This window comes from Helianthus annuus, chromosome 3, assembly GCF_002127325.2.
Source record: "Helianthus annuus cultivar XRQ/B chromosome 3, HanXRQr2.0-SUNRISE, whole genome shotgun sequence".
NCBI classification, from domain to species: Eukaryota; Viridiplantae; Streptophyta; class Magnoliopsida; order Asterales; family Asteraceae; genus Helianthus; species Helianthus annuus.
This window is the reverse complement of record NC_035435.2, coordinates 35,859,297-35,878,676: the sequence shown is the minus strand read 5'-3', so window position 1 is coordinate 35,878,676 and position 19,380 is coordinate 35,859,297. Positions and strand designations below refer to the sequence as shown.

Here is a 19,380-nt window from a genome sequence, read left to right as displayed (position 1 = left end):
TACCTAGACTCGCGATTGAAGACCAGATCAAGATGGGGAAGACCAGAACTGACATTCGAAAACGACGGTGGGTGACTGCATCTGGTGATTTTCTTTCATCTACATCACCACCGTCTCTGCTCTCTCTTCCAACGATGGTTTTCAGGCAGCGAGTAGACGATCGTTTGCGACACGAAATTCCCGATATGTCTCCTTTTCTCCCGGCTTGTCTCTCTCTTTCTAATCAAGTTTGTGGTGGTGAAAGATTGATATGTTTCCTTGTGAATGACAATTACAGAGGAGATGAACCGATTTGAGTGAGCAGAGGGAAGTCGGATATAGCCATTGAGTTGCTGATATATAGCTAATTTGGTTACAAACGGAGAGTTTAGTGGGGAGAACGAAGAGACGAAAAGCAAAATGATTTTACAAATGGAGAGTGTTGGGTAGAAAAGACCATTTTGTTTGTTACTAACTTCATTAAGCTATTTTTAAATTTTAAAAATTGTTTCTTAGTTGGTTTTTTGCCACCCGTTTTTCATGGAATGTTTGTTTTATAATATCTATACTAACATGTGATCGAATATTAAGTCAAACGCGTGCAAATAAATCGCACATATATCTAGTCATTTTTACTTTTTCAAATAATATCTATACAAAATTTAAATCTATACTATAATACATTTAATAGTTTCTAGTATTTTTTTTTTGAAGTGTTTAATAGTTTCTAGTATAATCAAATCAAATACAAACATGACACAATTATTCGATAATAGTAGAACCAATAAATTTAACTCGCCAAATGATCGTGACATCGAACGAGACTTTGTATTGATACCAGCTTTGTGCTAATCGGAAACACTACACAAAGTCAGAACTTGATTCTCACGGTTAAAACCTACTAATCTTTTATTATCAAGGAAAATTTTCTTTTGCAGTGGGCTGCGTTCTTATTTTCGTATTTCTCAACTAATGGATGTAGTTTTAATTTCAATTTTTATTATTACATAATGTAATAAAAATACTTCAGTAATGGCACCGGGATGCTCTTAGCCACAAGTCTAACTTGGGCGAGATTCAAACTTGTTTTCAATTCATTGAAGATTATTCCTTTTAAATTTACTTCAGTAATGGCACCCATACGTTGGGCTTTAATCACTTGTATACTAAGAAATCATCTACTTGTACTTTTAATCTGCGCGTCGATACTGAACAAGACAACTATCGAAATATTGACAAAAATGTGTAGATCGTCATGTTGTCTTTGGATTTTTTTAAAATATTATAGTTTATAAGATATATGGCAAGAATAAGTAAATTAATTATAAGTTTGTTGTGGAGGGGGGAAAGTGTAACTAATAAGCTATAATTTTGTTAAAACTTAGGGATTTAAGTGTAATAAATTTAGGGACTAAAAAATAAATAGTGTTTAAAAGACCAAACTACCCTCATTTTAGGGGTCTTTCTATAAATAAAGGGGGGGAGGTTCTTATTTTTTGGGTATCTTAAAATACCCCTCTCTCATTCATTATAATATAGTATAGATAACAAGTTAAAACCAATATGTTTTAAACACACTAGAGGGAACCTACGCGTTGCGGTGGAATAGTCAATTTCACTAAAATAACAAAAAATAAATAAGATTCAAAATGAAGGAAAAAAATAAGATTGAGGTTGTCGATTAGAAGGTTAAATAGCCGCTACATTGAAGGAGGATATGTAATCGGTCTTTAGCTTAGAATAATCTTTATCCTTATAAAAGGAAAGATGAGCATGACATAAGAAAGGCTTATGTGTCAATCCCAGACACATGCTAACTCAACATTTCTTAGGTCATTATCACATCATTATACATAAATAATTTAACTTATATCATAATACATAAATAATTTAAAATTCAAAAATATTAAAGGGGATGGGCAAGGGGCTCATTAAATGCTTTGCAGGTTATTTCTCTCACCAAATTTTGCTTTTCAGTTTTTGAAATGCTCGATCATCCCCAATTCCTCATTGAAGAGAAGAGAGAAAGAGAGAGAGAGAGAGACTAGAGATTTTGAACTGCCCACTCATCCCCAATTCCTCGGTTCCTCACGAACCCTAACAAAAAAATCCATTGTTTCTCACAATCGACGCTGCCAAGTTCCAAGGTTGTTGTAGGCGATAGGGTTTTCTTAGCAGTCAGCGACGACGGTGGTTCCAAGGTTGTTGTTGTCATCGGTGGTCATTAAAGGTCAGATCCGTCTTCCGACGGCTAGGGTTCCGTCATGAATCACTGGTAGTAACAAACGTTGACAATTGACATAGTCCAGTCCATACTAATTTCAAGCTCTGTGTTTCCGGTTGAAGGTACAATATTAATTGGTATAGTTTTTATTTGATTTCTGAACTTCTTGATGATCTGTTGTTTTTAACTGATCACATTCATTTTTTTTAATCATCTATGTAGTATTACATTGGTATATTATTGTTTCAAGTACACCTCTTTTTTTCCTTTTCTCTGTTTCTCTATAAAATGATTATATTTTCACACTTTGTTGTAGTATCAAACATTGAGAGAGGCATGGTATATGAAGATTTGTAAAATGTGTTTGAACTGTTAAGCCTCCAGTTCTGGTGAAATAAAGGTATTGTTTCTTTGTAGGCTAAGAAAACTCTCTTATGTTTTCCAGTTTTTGAGTACTTTACCATTCATTATATTCTTTTGTATTCTTTTTCCTTTTTATTTTATTTTTTTCAATTCTTTAAGTTTCATTATATGTACAGATTATGGTCAACGTAATGTTGCTAGCATTCAATAGCTAACTCTACATCCCAGATTGCAAATGGACCTAAAGTTCTGAGTAAGTTTACTGCTAAAACTAAAAAGAATGTAAGGGATTTGTTTGCTGATACTAAACAAGATTTCAATAATTCTCGTCTCATTAATGAAAAAGGTACTTGTGTGTTGGCGAACGTTACACCCAAAAACAATTGCACTTGAAGAGGAAAGATAGCGGCATGTTCAAGGATAAACAATACAGTAGTGGTGGCTCGGTACATTCATTACAGATTGTTGGTTCGAATGGAGCTCAACGCATATCAAAGGTTTGCTTCTGAAGTAATTTCCTTACCAGTTTTACTCCGGTTCGTTTGAGTTCTTTTATAGTATGATACTGTGTACGCATTTCTCTTGCAGAGTGGTTACCTGGGTTTGTGTTCTTTCTCTTGATTTGTTGATTTTATATGCATTATAAGATCAATAAATCGTGTTTCAGGTACAAAGAAGCACATGGGACTCGAGGGTTGCACCTCATAGCAGTCCGAGTGACATGTCAAATGGGAAGGAAGCGACTTATAAGCTTTGTATGTCCATGCATTTGAAATTCTTTTTAATTTTTTAAGTATAATATTTATTTCTTTTAACAACATATATACGTGGTATATGGGGAAGTCAGAAGTGTTTCTCTTTTTAAAGATTTAATTAATGAATTTGGTTGAGGATTTAAAGATTTAATTTACTTTGCTCCTTTTTTGTTTAAAAACAATTTAGGGAAAAACCACACAAGAGACTCTCAAATGTTTGACTTTTATTAGTTAAACATCAGGTCTTGGATAAACACGAATTAATTGCCTACATATTGATTACAAGGGGCATTTTAGTCATAGTGCATGTTGAGGTTTTGTTCATTTCAAGTTCAGTTTTGTCTGCGGAACAGTGAGTTATGGGTTTTTGTTATTTCACGGTTCAAGTTGAACTCGAAATGAACAAATTATATTTTGGCTATTAATTAGTTAACTGGGCAAATTTTGATCCAATAGGTCATTTTGATTTGTTTTTTAGTCTAAAGAATACAATTGTTTCTCTAGAAAACTGTGACATCACCCCTACGTGGTTTATTTACATGAGTCTAACGAATATGATTCAATCTGAGATTTGAATTTCTAATTCTTTACAGGCTAACAATTCTAACAAAGACTGGACAGAGGTGACTCACAAAGTATATTATGATGTTGAGATTGCTGGAAAACTTTCTAGTATGCCATAGTTTCCTTTCTAATATTAACTTATGGGTCATGCTTGGTAGCTTAATAGTGATCATTTATTCTTAAGGCACACACGTATACAGCCTATGAAAATATTTCTTACAAATCAATAACAATAAAAAAAATTATATGTTATATATGGCGGGCTCCCACCAATAACCTGGGTCTTGTATGGCCTATGGAGAGAAGCACCCATATCCCCCCTACAAAGCAAAGAAAAATTATAAAAAATCATTATGAATGAGTGGTAATCTTGCGATGGTTGCTTTGAGAAACGCTTATCATGGTGGAAGTGCTGGTACTATTGGAGTCGCAGCGAGCGCAGCCGCAAGATAATAATAACAAATAACATCATCCTGTTCGGTTTTGCGTAGAAGAACTTGACAACATTAAAACATCACCCATTCAGAGATGAACGCCTGAAAACGAGCGCAGCCGCAACGATGGTTTTCAACCGTTCATCTCGGAATGGGTGTTGTTTTAATGTTGTTTGATTCTTCGACACAGAACTGGACAGGATAATGTTATCGTCCCAATGGTAAATACGTGATCTTTTCCTTATGTTATTGTTTATTTTTTCTTTGTTATACATTAATTTATATCTTTTTTTATTCTTATGTGGAATCTTTATTGTAGATTGATTTCGATATCTCGAAGAACCGGCCAGATCCTATAACATACGGCGCTCAAGAGGACTGGTTGTCTAACTCGAAAGACAATTCTTGAATGGTCACCGTTCGCTTCAATAGTTAACCTGATCCAACAGGTTTGTTTCCGTTCTATACTGAATTTGTTCGGTGACGTATACTATATCAACTTGCTATGCAACACTTGTTTGCTTGTATTTTTAGTTTGAAGACATCGGTTCACACGTGACAAAGATAATCATATACAACTTATGGCTCAATGACGAAGGCCTTCTTCATTCGTTAAGGGTGATTATTTTTTTTCTAAAAACTTACATCTGTTCAACATGTTTTTAATTTGGTGTAATCACGATATCTAACGATTCTTTTCAGGCATACACTTCTAAGTTGTACCTTAGAAAGTTCAACAACTTCAAAATCATCTAGAGGGGGAAGCCCGTAGAGCAGTATACTATAGCAGATGACTTAAGAAACCCGCAAGTAACCCTCTCCAGACAACACATTTCATCTTTGTAGGGGTGAGATAGGTGCTTCTCTCCAAGGGCATACAAGCTTGGCGGCCGCCCGCCGTATTTAACGTATAAAAAACATTATATGTTAAATATTGCGGGCTGCCGCCAATAACTTGTGTCTTGTATGCCCTATGGAGAGAAGCACCCATCTTCTTCCTACAAAGCAAAGAAAAATTATAAAAAAGCATTACCGTGAGATTAACAAAGAAACAAATCGTTGTAATTATTGTTACAAATTTATAATGTTTATTTTTTATCGATTAATGTTTATTGTTGTAATTTTGTTAGCAAATTTATAATGTTCAGCATATTGCATTTCGTATTGATATCGATTAATGAATTATGGTTAAAGCATTATGTACTTATGATTGATTTGATGAAAATATTGATAAACTAACAGCTAAAAAAGTTAATAAAAGTATATCACCAAAAAGTCGATAAACTAATAGGAAAACGAGTGCCAACATATCACAAAAATCAAACCAGTCACTACGTTTTGGTATAAAACTGAAAATCAACCAGTCGCTACATTTTGAAGATTTTGAAACCGACAAGCCAAAAGTTAAAGAAAGAAAGTGACCGCGAAACCAAACAGAAGACCGGTTTTGGCGGTTTTACAATTTGAAACCGAACCGTGATCACCCCTATAATATATCATGAAATGACTGATAAACTAATGGTAAACGAGTATTTTATTGTAAATCGCTTCCGCCGCCGCATCGCACGGGTAGAAAGATAGTAATTACTAAATGATTATATTCAATTTAAGGACGCCATAAATGCCAAAATATTTACTATGCTACTGATCTAAAAAAACAATAAAAGCGTCATGTATGTGTTAAACCCCCAAAAATGGAGAGGTATTGTGAGACGCGTTTAAAAAAAGAATATAAAAGGACAAGAAAGTCCCTCCGCCCTTCACTATGTCGCGTGCCACATGTTAGGCCAGGATCCGTTCTCACACTTTAGGGCGTTTTCTCCTGATCCCGTACCTATATATATATATATATATATATATATATATATATAGGATTCGGTTCAATTAAGAACCATCATGTGTTGTGAAAACCATGATAACTCCTACTTTCCGCGCGAGTTGGGTTACAATTTTTTGCACAAAAATAGATGAAAATATTATAAACATATCTGTTAAAAGAAACAAAAAAAAACGCCTAATCAAATAGAAAGTGGATTTTTCCTAGAAAGTCTAGGAAGCAATCAGAATGCGACACGTGTCATTGAAGGATTTTAACTAGAAGGGCAATTATGTACTTTCACAATCTATTTTTATTTTAGGAAATATCTTCAATAACTAACTATCCATGTACACGAATGAAACCGATTTCCTCCATAATTTTCGGAATTTTTGTTTTCGAATTCTTATCTCACATAAATATCAATCATTCCTTCGTTTTCTTGCTCACAAGATTCATCGCTGATCATTAAACTTTATCTGGAATCTATCAGCATGTTCTTGGTACTGTGTTTTAACAGTTAGAGGGTTAAAGTCAATGTTTTTATAGATCCCATAATATGAATGATGTTTGGTAATGCTGGATGATTTCTTGACATTGTGTTTAATAGCAAGCAGATTAATACCGATGTGTTTTAGCATTCATGCTAGTAATGCTGGAGGATTTCTTGACATTGTGTTTTAACAACAAGCAAATTAATACAGTTCTGTTTTAGCATTCATGTTGGTAATGCTGGAGGATTTCTTGACGCTGTGTTTTACCATCCATGCTGGTAATGCTGGAGGATTTCTTGACATTGTGTTTTAACAGCAAGCAAATTAATACAGTTGTGTTTTAGCATTCATGTTGGTAATGCTGGAGGATTTCTTGACGTTGTGTTTTACCATCCATGCTGGTAATGCTGGAGGATTTCTTGACATTGTGTTAGGATCCGAGGCTCTCATGATTGTGTTTGTTTGTATGAACTTGATAGATCAATGAATATGTAACAATGTAAAGTGCAGCGGAAATGGATACAAACTGTATAAACACAATCAAGGAAGAAAATAGTTTGATAAACAAGTGCTTTTCATTGAGTCGAAAGATTGAAAATACAAAGCAAATGATTACAGCATGTTTACATAAACTAAGCTCCCCCTCAGCCAGATACTCCAGGGTTGGTTGCACAAGATGAAAGGATGAATTGAGGAGAAGAAACTCACTCAAAACGATCAAATATAACAGTACAGAGTACTATCATATTTATAGGCAAACCAAACTACTGATGTACCTCAGCTGACGTCACCATGATAGTGACATCTAACGACCTAACAAACTATAAACACTGATCTATACAAAACTACTGATGTCTAACAACTGATTGATAATACAATACAAAACAAGTCTAACACTGTTCACGTTCCACTGTTGTAGCCTAAGCACTGGTTACTTGAATCATCAGTGCTTACTTCAAAAGGTGATCAGTCTTTGAATAAGCAGTGCTTGGATCTTTAGCAGTACTTATGAGACAGCAGTAGATAGAGCTCAGTGTTTGCCTTCAGCAGTCTTTAAGAGTATCATCAGTGTTTAGTTTCATCAGTTGTTGTAGTGAGCAGCACTTAAGATTCATCAGCTGTTAGAATATCACTGTCAGGGGAAAGCAGAGAGTAAACTGCTGCTTATTGATAGTCCACTGATGTGATCCGGTTTTGGCTCTACATTATCTGTTCCTCTATTAGGGTTCAATCCCAACAATCTCCCCCTGGAACAGATTATGCCAAAACCCTTCATTATTCAAGGCCTTTATTACTCATCAAGAGTGTTGTAGCTTGATTCTTAAACTCAGCTTCAAATTCCTTTGCACTCTGGTCATCCTCATCCCTACACAGTGAAAGTTCAAGGAGATCCTGCAAATCTTCAACACTAAGGCCTAGTGTTTCTTTCCTTGATATGTACTTCACTTCGCCATTGGCTCTGACCAGGGTCAATACGTGGGTCTTTTGATCAGACATCCACTTTAGTATTTTTAAGCCAAGTGGGTTTCTTGGGAGAGACTTATTTTCAGATGAGTTGAGGGAAGATGGCCTTGAAAACACATGCAGACTTTCAGACATTCTTTTGAAAGCTTCTTCAATGACTTTGTCTGCTGCAGCTATGTCTTCTGCAGTTTCTTGTTCAATAAGTTCTTGTCTTTCAATTTCTGTCTTGTCTTTTGCAGTGTTTGGAGATGCAGATTTGTTCAGTACCTTCATAAAAAGGTTTTGAAGCTTTGATGAGCTGTCTTCTTTCAGACCCATTTTTAAGATGGTGTCCTTGAGATACTCTGCTTCCTTTTGTTTGACCTCTTCTTCAGTTAGCTGTTTACCTTCATCTTGATTTCACCCAAGAGTAGGATTGTCTGCTGATTTTATCATTGTTTTGAGGTTTTAATTTTCTGTTCAAGCTTCATCATTTGTTCTCTTTTCTTTGAAGCATCTGAAACAGTTTTCTTTCTTTTCTTTAGCCTCTCATAGGCTTCATCAGTCTGCTGCTTAGACCATTTTGATATGGCTTCAGCAGTGTCCATCTTAGCATCCACCAGCTCCCTTTTCTTTCCTTTGTATTTAGCAGTGAGGTCAGCAATGAGTTTTTCGTATTTGCTCCAGTTTGGAGCATTCTTCCTTTTTGAAGGATCATTCTTGATTCTTTGAATCCTTTCTGCCTCATGCTTTAAAGCTACTAATGGCCATTCTTTAAACTGTTGTTCTTCAGCAGGATAGAATTTTTCATTCATGATGAAGGCTAGAAGTTGTTTTCTTAACTTCTTCTTTTGATCAGCCTTTTCTTTGTTTAACTCTTGTACAAATTCTTCTATCTGCTTTACTTTTGAAAGATAGAACTTCAGTCTTTTAGCAATGCCTTCTTCGCTTAGACTTTCCTTTTCACTGTCAACCTTAGCTTTTACTTTAGCTTGCCTTGCCTTTATTTTGAGATAATCATCCATATCCTCTGGTGGCATGTAGCCTATGAGTGAGGAGAATCTTCTTTTTGAAGGATCTTCTTCTGTAAAGAATTGCCTTATCTCATTTTTGAGAGCTTCAATTTCCAATGGATATTTTGCAGCATTAGGATCATATGTTCCCTCATTGGCAGGTATTGGCTTTCTTTTTCTACTGAGAAGCTTTGGTTGTGATGTAAGAAAAGTGAGAGCAGTGGTGGATGGCTGACTAACAACAGTTGAAACAACTGGTGTCTCAACTGCTGTTGTCATTACAACTGCTGATGTATCAGCAGATGTCTTCTGCTTTTGAGCAGGGGTTATTGTGGTGGTTGTTTGAGTGGTGATCAGTGGTTGACTAACAGTAGTTGAATCAACTGGTGTTTCAACCACTGTTGCCATTACAACAGATGTTATAACATCTGTTGTCTTCTGCTTTTTGGCAGGGGGTGATGATGGTTTGGCTGTTTGTGATGGTAGTGGTGGTTTTTGTGTTGTAGACACAGATGGTGGTGGAACAGTGGTTGTGATGGTATGTGATAGAGTGGTGTGTGTTGAATGTGTGTGTGTTGATGTCATGGCAGCTGTTTGGCTACTGTCAGAAGTTTTTGTAATTACTGATGTATCAGCTGTTTGAGTTGAAGATTTTGTATCAGCTGTTTTTGTAACTGCTAATGTATCTTCCGGTTCAATACACATCCCATCTTCAATTCCTTTCTTTCCAACTTGATTTTCTCCCCCTTTTTGGCATTATCTGCAAGGGGTGTATTCATGAAGAGGATTGAGGATGGAGCTTTTCCACTTTGGGCAGTCTTTTGTATACTAGCTTTTATAGCCTTGATGTCTGCTTGAGTGTCTTTGAACCTTGATTCCACCATGTTGGTCAGCTTTTGTACTTGAATAGCATGCTTTTTATCAGCCAAGTGTTGATGTTTTTCAAGCATTGGTTGGAAAATATTCCAAAGCTCATTTGCAGCAAATGCATGTTGTGCAGGTGCTTGAGCAGGAACAGCAGTAGCCTGTGCTTTCTGAGCTTTTAAAATCTCTTGCACCATACCTTTAATCTCAGCAACTGAATCTTCAAGTTTGTCAACTCGTTTCGTCAATTCCTGATATTTTGAATCATCACCTACATTTGTAGGATCATCTGAATCCCCACCAGTGGTGGTTGTACCAATGTGTGACTTTGGAACAGAGTCCCAAAAATCATCCATTGATGCCCCTTTTTCTTGGTACTGGGGACTTCTTTCTTCGGCACTCGATAAACCTTTGATGGTACCAGTGGTTAGAATCAACTCATTGGTGGTTACCGATGTTGCCATGGAAGAAATTGCCTTCAAGGGAGTCTTATTAATGTAACAACTGTCCAACTGAAGACCTGTTGACCCATCAGTTGTAGTTGCTGCTCCACTTGAACTACCACAGAGAGTTACTTGTAACTCAGGGGGTGTAACCTCCTCAGCTGTTGCTGGGATAACAGAGGTATAAGCATCAGACCCAGACACTTGTGGAGGTATACTCTCAGTAATGGGTGATAGAGAGGAACTGGTTTGTGTCTGTGCAATATCAACTGCCTGCAACAGGGGTATTATTGATTGTGGCATTATGATTGGTGAGGGTATGGGTGTTGAAAGAGACATGTCCTTGGGATCAGGACTGTGGAAGATAGATCCGAGTGGATCTAGAGCTTCATAATTTGGTGTCCCTGTGGTTACAACCTGATCCTTTTGTGAGGATGCAGGAGGAGTTTGAGGCTGGGGTTGAGATCTTTCTTCCAACTGCTGTGAGGAAGTAGCAGCAGTGGTTATTGGTGACTTTTGTGATATTACTGGCATTGTCTCTAGGACCTCATCTTCCAGAGATGCCTTTGATTTGGGTTTGGTGGGTTTTCTGGATGTTTTTCTTTTGGTCTTTTTGGTAATGTCAGGTGTGGGTTTCAGAGCAGTGGTTGTGCTGCTCTGATCACCTGGAGCAGTGGGCTCAGCAGAAGTTGCCTGAGGATCAGTGTCAGTTTCTAAAGTCTGCTCAGGCACCTTTGCTTTTAGTTTTATTGGTGCCATCATTCTTGAAAATGTCTCAATTGTTAAACAGTTTATTTTGAAAGAGACACCTTGTTTGGGCAAATCTGCATCTTTCTCTACAAATTTTTGTTCAAAATAGTAGCTTAGAAATCTTGGAAAGAGCAGAAATGCCTTATTATCAACGTTCTTTACCAAATCATCAAAAATTTCCTGGGAGTAATTATAGTTTTTATCGTTTAAAATTGCATACCCCAGGCATTGGATTTTTGTTGGTATTTCATTAAAAGACGTTGTTTTATTAGAAACACACATTAGTAGTGTGTGGAATAAAAATCTGGGTGTAGAAGGGAAATAACCCTTTTGTAGGGTATCCCTATTTGGTTGTTCTGCATAGCCCCTGTTCATGAAATCCTTTTTCAACTCATCTTTAGTAAATGAGGTTTTTCCTTTCAAATCATCGAGTTTAAAAATTTCAGAGATGGATTTTGGAGAGATTTGTACCTTCTTACCCTGTATCGAGGAGTTGATGGCTGTGATGATGTCTCCTTGTTTTTCAAGGATGGCATTTTTCCAGAACTCTCTCTGGGTATCAAGGTAAATGAGAGCGTCTGCTGTTATCAAAGTTTTGTACTTTGACGCAGATAAGATGTCGATGATGGAGTCGAAAGTGTTGTTATCGGTAGGTTTTGTGAGTATACCCACATAGTTGTGTGGAGCTTTGTAGCGAATCTCCATGGTTTCAGCGGCCATTTGAGTGGCATCTGCTGTTGTGGAAGAAGATGACGGTTTTGATTTTGTTTTCGATTTTGGTTTCGTCATTTTTGATGAGGAAGATCGAAGAAGGTGATCAGTCTTTGAATGAGCAGTGCTTGGATCTTCAGCAGTACTTATGAGACAAAAGTAGATAGAGCTCAGTGTTTGCCTTCAGCAGTCTTTAAGAGTATCATCAGTGTTTAGTTTCATCAGTTGTTGTAGTGAGCAGCACTTAAGATTCATTAGCTGTTAGAATATCACTGTCAAGGGGAAAGCAGAGAGTAAACTGCTGCTTATTGATAGTCCACTGATGTGATCCGGTTTTGGCTCTACATTATCTGTTCCTCTGTTAGGGTTCAGTCCCAACACATTGTGTTTTAACAGCCAACAGTTTAATACCGTTGTGTTTTAGCATTCATGATGCTGGTAATGCTGGAGGATTTCTTGATGCTGTGTTTTACCATTCATGCTGTTACGATGGGTGACATTTGTCACGATGTGTTTTCTTGATGTTGTGTTTCTTCATGAAGGATAGAAGGAAGAGAGAGAGAGAGACGAGAGAAAGGGAAATAGAGAGAGAGAGAGAGAGAGAGAGAGAGAAAATCGCAAGAAATGTGGGTGGTTTATGGAATGACAGTTATTTACATATTTAAAACAAGGTAAACGACATATCTATCCCTGATTAATTAAATAATCCTATTTTTAAGAAACACATATTACCAAATGCCACCAAGATGATCTCAACCATTAAACACACCCATTGGATGGCCCAGATCGCTTCCTAGACTTTATAGGAAAAACACACTTTCCGCAAGATCCCCACTATATATATATATATATATGGGACCGCTAAAATGAGAACCACCTCGAGTTGTAAGAACCGTGAGAACTACACCGTACAGGGCGAGGTGGACCAAATTTTTTTTTTCATAAACGTTGATGCGTGTATTATAAACACATTTGTAAAAAAAATTCAAAAAAAAATGTCGTGTGTGTAGTTTTGAGCACCACAAGTTTGTGTTTACGAGAACTACTTGATCCGTGAGAACTAGTGTGTTTTATATAATGTCTGCGTGTTTTATATTGTGTATTTCACTGGTGCATTTTATATTGTGCATTTCAGACACTATTGTGTTTTATGAGTGAGGGGTGTGTTTAATTGTGAAAACTGGTATAACACAATGTGAAGAAATCAGTTGATGAAAGACAACGTCAAGAAATAATGAATGTGTTTTATGTTTCGAAATATATGAGGGGTGTGTTTAATTGTGAAAATTGATATAACACGGTGTGAAGAAATCGTAAACTGATAAAACACAATGTTAAGAAATGATGAATTTATTTTATGTTTCGAACTTCGGATAAATTAATTGTGGATATGAATGATGTAACTTCCAATTTTGAATAGTTAATAGAGATAACTTTCCATAAAAGAGTCTTTTATTGTTATGATATAAAAATACTATAAATAGTTGTAATTATTCAATTACCTTAATGCCTTTTAGTAAAATAATACTAGATGTCACATGTAACAAGGAGATTGCTTCCTACACTTTGTAGAAAAAATAGGCTTTGTAGCCAACTCCTACCCTATATATATATAGAAAAAGTATGTCGTACATTACGGGCTTTTCATTTAAGGTGCTTTTCATTTTACCCTTTCTCTACATATATATATATATATATATATATATATATTACTATATATAATAGATATTAGAGAGAGAATGTTGATATGTTGAAAGTTTAAGAGTTTTCCTTAAGAAGAAGGGTTAAAGCCTAAAGGTGAGCATTTATTCTCCTTTTTGTGAATGAATCAATTTGAGGAAAAATGGGCGGCTGTATGGAAAACAAGATTTAAATTTTGAATCTCCATCACTTTCAATTATTTTTTTTGAAAGGCCAACAAAAACTTTATATGATATACAAGCTAACATTGTGTTAGCATCCAAGTTACAGCCACCAAAAAACATACAGACACCACATAATACAAATACAGTTAGACTTCCAAACTAGATAAGCTAAAGTTGTTCCAATCTTCCGAGTTAAGCCCCTGTCCTTTCGCTCGATTCCGAATCCACAGAAAAGACATGATTTTTGTCTCCTCAACCACTCTATCCGTTTTAGCCTCCGATTAAAGATCAATTCATTTCGTGCTCGCCAAATACACCAAATCGTTGTTTGCAGAACTGCGTACACAACCTTTTTCCATCTTGTCGAGCCTCTAAGATGTACATGTAGGTCCAGAATGTCTTTTGCTTCAAAGAAGATACACCTGGGAATCCTACACCATTGAAGGAGGCAGTCCCACACTTCATGGACAAAAGGACATGCCGCGAAAATATGGTCCGATGTCTCATCAACCTCGTCACCCAAACTACACAAGGTTGATTCAACCGCGACATGCCTTCTAGCCAGTGATACCCTTGTAGGAAGTCGATCCTTCCATAGTCGCCAAGCTAGAAAGTTCACTTTTAACGGGGTCCAATTGTTCCAGCAAAACGGTCGACTCGAACCCGAACCTCTACCTTGTTGTATAAGCTGCTTTAAGCTCTGTGTGGTGAATACCCCTGCAGCGTCCAGGTGCCAGCTCCAGCAATCATCTCCCACACTAATCACTGCTGAGTTCATGGCAGCCATAAAGCCTCCCATTTCATTCAGTTCCGCTGCACTTTGGGGAGTCCGGGTCCAGCAAAAACTGAAAGTATTAGTGCCATTCTCCATCTTTATACGATCAGCAACCATGACCCGTTTAGATCGCTCCAAAGCGTAGAGCGCCGGGAACTTAGAGCGAAAAGGCTCATCTGAGGTCCAGGCTTCCATCCAGAACGCTGTTTCGCTCCCTCTTACGAACTTACTTTTAAACAAACCCACCAAATCAATGCCAATCGAGGATAAGTCGAGCTCAATTTTTGCCACTTGCTTCCATATGCCGGGAACCGACACTTTCACTGGAATAAAGCTCCACGATCTTGCGTTATTGTGGAAACTCCAAATGACTTTCCTCCATATACTATTTTTGTCGACTTTGAACCGCCACCACCACTTCGCAAGTAATGCAATGTTTGCATCCTTTAGTGACCCAATACCTATACCCCCTTTCTCTTTTGGTAGAATCATAGATTCCCAAGCAACCCAACTTATTTTTTGTTGATCCGCCGTCATGCCCCAAAGAAAATCTCTCCTTAACCGTTCCAACTCCCGAAGAACTTGGCTTGATGCCTTAAAAAGGGAAAAGTAACGAGTTGGTAATGAATTAAGAACTGACTTGATTAGCGTAATCCTCCCACCATATGATAGAGTATTAGATTTCCACACTAAGAGCCTATTTTTGAATGTGTCAACACCTGGCTTCCAATGTTTAACTAAGTGCATATTCGCCCCAATTTGCAAACCCAAGTGTTTAAAGGGAAGTGAGCCCACCTGACATTTAAGAATTGAAGCTAAATTCTGTAGTTGGGTGTCATTTACCCCTACCCCGAACACCTTACTTTTGGCAAGATTAATGCGGAGCCCTGATGCGAGATGAAAGCACCTCATAATTCTATTCAAATTCACAGCGTTTGTACCCGACCATTCTCCTACGAATACTGCATCATCGGCGAAGAAGAAGTGGGATAATAGCGGGCCATGAGGAGTACATCGAATCCCGTGAAACAACCCCTCGATGCATGCTTTTTTAATGACCCCACTCAAGGCCTCCATGGCTATGATGAATAAGAATGGGGAAAGCGGATCCCCTTGCCTAAGCCCCCGGTAGCATGGAAATTCTTGAGTCGGCGACCCGTTGACCAAAACCGAGGCTTTTGCTGTGGACACTGTTGCCATAACCCGACCTTCACTTTCAATAATTTTAAAATACAATTTACCATTCATAAACCTTTAATTCCCCCAATCTCTTCTTTTCCCCCTTCAGATACACACCTGTACACACACAACAGAAAAATAGAGAGAACTGCTGATGGTGAACTGTGAGTCTAGCTCTAGGGTTTAGTGTTAAACAAACGCCCGGTCTGGTAACGAACAACTGAACGAGGCCCGATTTGGGTCGAAACCTGCTAAATCTCGTGATGGCGGTGACAGAGGAGTTCTAGGGTTTCGGCGGCTAAATGCAATTAGGGTTCAGGTGGAGGCGGTGGAAAGAACCCAGGCTGCATACAACGAAAATGGAGATGGAATCGTTTTATGGCCGTTTCAGACCAGATCTACGACGGTGTCAGGTATATGTCCCCATTTCTAGCCAGCTCCGGTAAGATTTAACAATTTTATTGTCACTCAGACATGATATCCATTAACAACTTCTTATCCATTTAAGTCGTCTTTGCAGCTACTGGAATCAGATACTACACTTACTAGACGACTCAAGGTGAGAAAATTTTCTATTTATTAAGCCATCTTGGCTGTTGATTTGCCACAAATAACAGATAGTTGACTATTCATTCTGTATTTCTCCTTATTTTGATCTTATAATCAGAGCAATTGGTCTGCTTGAGAGTATTGCTTTAGTAGGGGATCCGGAATTTGCTATTGTTGATGAAGCCACCATTTGGATTTTTTTAATACCATTATTTTTAGAAAGTAGAAATCAAGACTTGTTTCATCTGCGGATATCCTGCTCTAAACTACATTGTAATAGGAAAATTCTCTCTTTAATGGAAAAGATTTGAGCAAACGACACATTGAGCCGATGCAAAATAAAAGTGTACAATGGTCATATTAGAAGGGTAGACTGGATATACTGGAAGGGCAGAATGGTCATCTTGACACTTTCTGTTGAAGAAGAACGCAAATAATGACTCTTTGCAGGTCGGGTCGCAATTAGAAGTCATTGATGCGTATTGTTTGTGCTTTCACTTTCGTCGGATCTCATTCTAGCTTAATTTATTAAGCTTAAATATTATATATGGCTAAAGAAATTCAGTCTTAAGGTGATGCTATAAATATGTTCTTCATTTTTACGCCATTTATAGGTAACCGTGAACTCGTTTAGCTAAATGGGTCGGGTTCGGGTCAATCCATTCGGGTTGGCGGGTTGACCCGTTTAACCCATTTATATTGTATATTTTTTACAATATGTTTTATGTCATAAATTAAATTGGGTGTGTATTTTATACCATAATTATAAACCAAAGAGAGCTTGTTTTGTGGTTTCGCTTAAGTGCCTTTAGCTTAGCCGACAAGCTCTCACCCTTTTGCGCCTTGAGCCTTTGACTACCTAGATTAACTTGGTATATGTTTGTGAAAATTTTTTCATTATGACAACTTGGTATAAGTATGTGAAATTTTATGAATCCGATAAATCTGGAGATCTTTTTACAACCAGAGAGGATCGTGGGTCGTGTAGCTTTGTTTGAGACAGAACATGTCTATTAATCTTTGTAGTAATTTGTTCATCTGATTTGTTTAAAATTATTTTTAAAATTTCTCATTGATTTCACTTGTAACATGTATACCAGTCTGATAATAGAAGACATCTAGAGGCCATGGATTATTCCAGCTGTTCGACACCTTCAATTCCGTTTTTAACGGATATGATTTTACTTTTTAAAGGAATGAAGGCAATTTATAATATAATGTAGATTGTATAGCTCTTTTCTTGATTTTTAGTGTCTTTTGTGTAGAACTACAATGGCACTAACGATGCTTCGGAAGGCGATTGGAGCGGTGAAGGATCAAACAAACATTAGCATTGCTAAGTATGGCACAAGAGTTAGAAGTTGCCATAGTGAAAGCCACCAGTCATGATGATGAACCGACCAGCGAGAAGTAAATTCGGGCAATCCTGCAGCTTACGACGCTAAGTGAGCGCCTGCGTTCATGCCATGTCGAAACTTTGAGCAAGATGCGTGATTGGTTTGTTATGTTAAAATGTTTGGTTTTAATTCACTGGTTGTTGAATGATGGGGATATGATTTCTAGCAGGAGATTATGTATGCTACTAGAAGAGGAAACGGGTTGCTTAACATGGCGGATTTTCGTGATAAGGCGCACTTGAATTCATGGGATCACTTTGCTTTTGTGAGGACTTACGGGTTTTATTTGGATTAAAGGCTGAAATCTGTACCAAATTTTATATATAATACCTTACTTGTTTCCTTTTACAAATTAAATTAACATGTTTTTCTCTTATTTCGTTGGTCTAAAACTTGTTTGATTTTATTAACCAAATAAAGGCTAAAATGGTCAACGTCCATTGTTCACTCATGATTAACCATTTACCCAATAACCGAATTTGCAATAAAAATAGAGTGATGCTATACGTAGTTGGATTAAAGGCTAAAATCTGTACCAAATTTTATCTAAAATACATTAATTGTGTGTATTAAATTAACGTTTTTTTGCCCGAGGTGAAGAGAAATACAAGATGACATGATTCTCAAAACACCATCGTTTGCCTCTTCACAAAACCGCGCACATACGTTCGTAGTTGTATTATATTTTCTTCTTTTCCGAAATATTATGTAATGTATACTGATTTTTTTTATTGTGATGTATAAGCTTATGACATAGATAGACCACACTAATGTTAACTCAAATACTTTAAAAAAAATAAATCCGCATATATAATTAACTTTTGTAAAAATTTGTACCAATTAAAAAACCAACAAAAGTACTATACAATATATCACGAAATGATTGATAAACTAACGAAATCGAATACTGCATTGTAAATTATCTTCCACGATGCATCGCGTGGGTTTCCTACTAGAATTGTGTGTTAACAAAATGCTCTATGCCATGGTGCATGTGACCCGCCTGTAGAACATAAAAATTGGAAATAATAAAACTTGGAAAACAGATGACTTAGATAGGTTGGGTAAAGTGTGAAAATGGCAAACTATTTTGCTAAGGTTTTGAAAGAATCTTGACCCATAAAGTTGTGGATAACTTGCATTTTACTATATAGCTTTGCACAATACGTATAATAAACTTTTGTAAAATATTATATAAATAAGAAAACTTATATAGTTATGGGAATAAAAAAAGAGTAATTGAGTAATTTCTGAAAAAAATAGGGAAATATGTAATTGTTTTTTGTTTGAGAAAATATGTAATAAGCCCTCTTAAGAGGGATAAATATGTAAAAATCCCTAGAAAATAAAAGAAAAACTATACAATATATCACGGGAGCATTGATAAACTAACAGAAACTAGTATCGCAATGTAAATTATCGCCTCCGCAAAATTGCGCGGGTTTCCTACTAGTATATATATATATTACTACTCTATAATGTATATATAAGAGAGAAAATTTGGATGTTGAAAGTTTAAGAGTTTTTTTTAACTTTTAGTCGATATGTTAGACTCTGGGGTGTGGATGGGTTTGTGTTGTGGGCATTGTTTGACACGTGATGAGGGTGAGATCCACAAGCTAATAATCAAAAACTAAAGGGTGTGGTGGAGTATTGCTTAACTGGGCATGCCGGCCATGTGGAATTTTTAAAAACTACAAAGAAAATTAAAAAAAAAACGTACATTGAACCAGCCAACCGAAGCCAGCCATGTCACCTAATC

The 19,380-nt window shown here is 36.7% G+C and overlaps 1 protein-coding gene and 1 long non-coding RNA gene across 5 annotated transcripts; both read left to right on the top strand.

Moving 5' to 3' along the window:
* The first annotated feature begins 1,890 nt into the window (after window positions 1-1,890).
* LOC110929301 lies at window positions 1,891-5,440 on the top strand. Of its 3 annotated transcripts, none has more exons than XR_002586988.2 (9): window positions 1,891-2,325; window positions 2,520-2,603; window positions 2,743-2,819; window positions 2,913-3,063; window positions 3,234-3,321; window positions 3,915-3,993; window positions 4,639-4,768; window positions 4,854-4,937; window positions 5,022-5,440. It is a non-coding gene; the product is annotated as an uncharacterized LOC110929301 (long non-coding RNA). The 3 variants fall into 3 exon arrangements; XR_004889229.1 differs by having other exon boundaries at window positions 3,915-4,540; XR_004889230.1 differs by having other exon boundaries at window positions 1,892-2,325; window positions 2,913-3,076; window positions 3,915-4,540.
* Window positions 5,441-15,461: 10,021 nt separating this feature from the next.
* On the top strand, window positions 15,462-17,994 carry LOC110929302. 2 transcript variants are annotated; one of them, XM_035987866.1, is made up of 3 exons: window positions 15,462-16,085; window positions 16,193-16,231; window positions 17,788-17,994. In XM_035987866.1, the coding sequence occupies exons 1-3, from the start codon at window positions 15,975-15,977 to the stop codon at window positions 17,911-17,913; spliced, it is 276 nt and encodes a 91-aa protein (XP_035843759.1). In that variant the 5' UTR covers window positions 15,462-15,974; the 3' UTR covers window positions 17,914-17,994. The 2 variants fall into 2 exon arrangements, with proteins under 2 accessions (XP_035843759.1, XP_022028127.1); XM_022172435.2 differs by having other exon boundaries at window positions 15,483-16,114; window positions 17,487-17,994.
* Window positions 17,995-19,380: the final 1,386 nt, after the last annotated feature.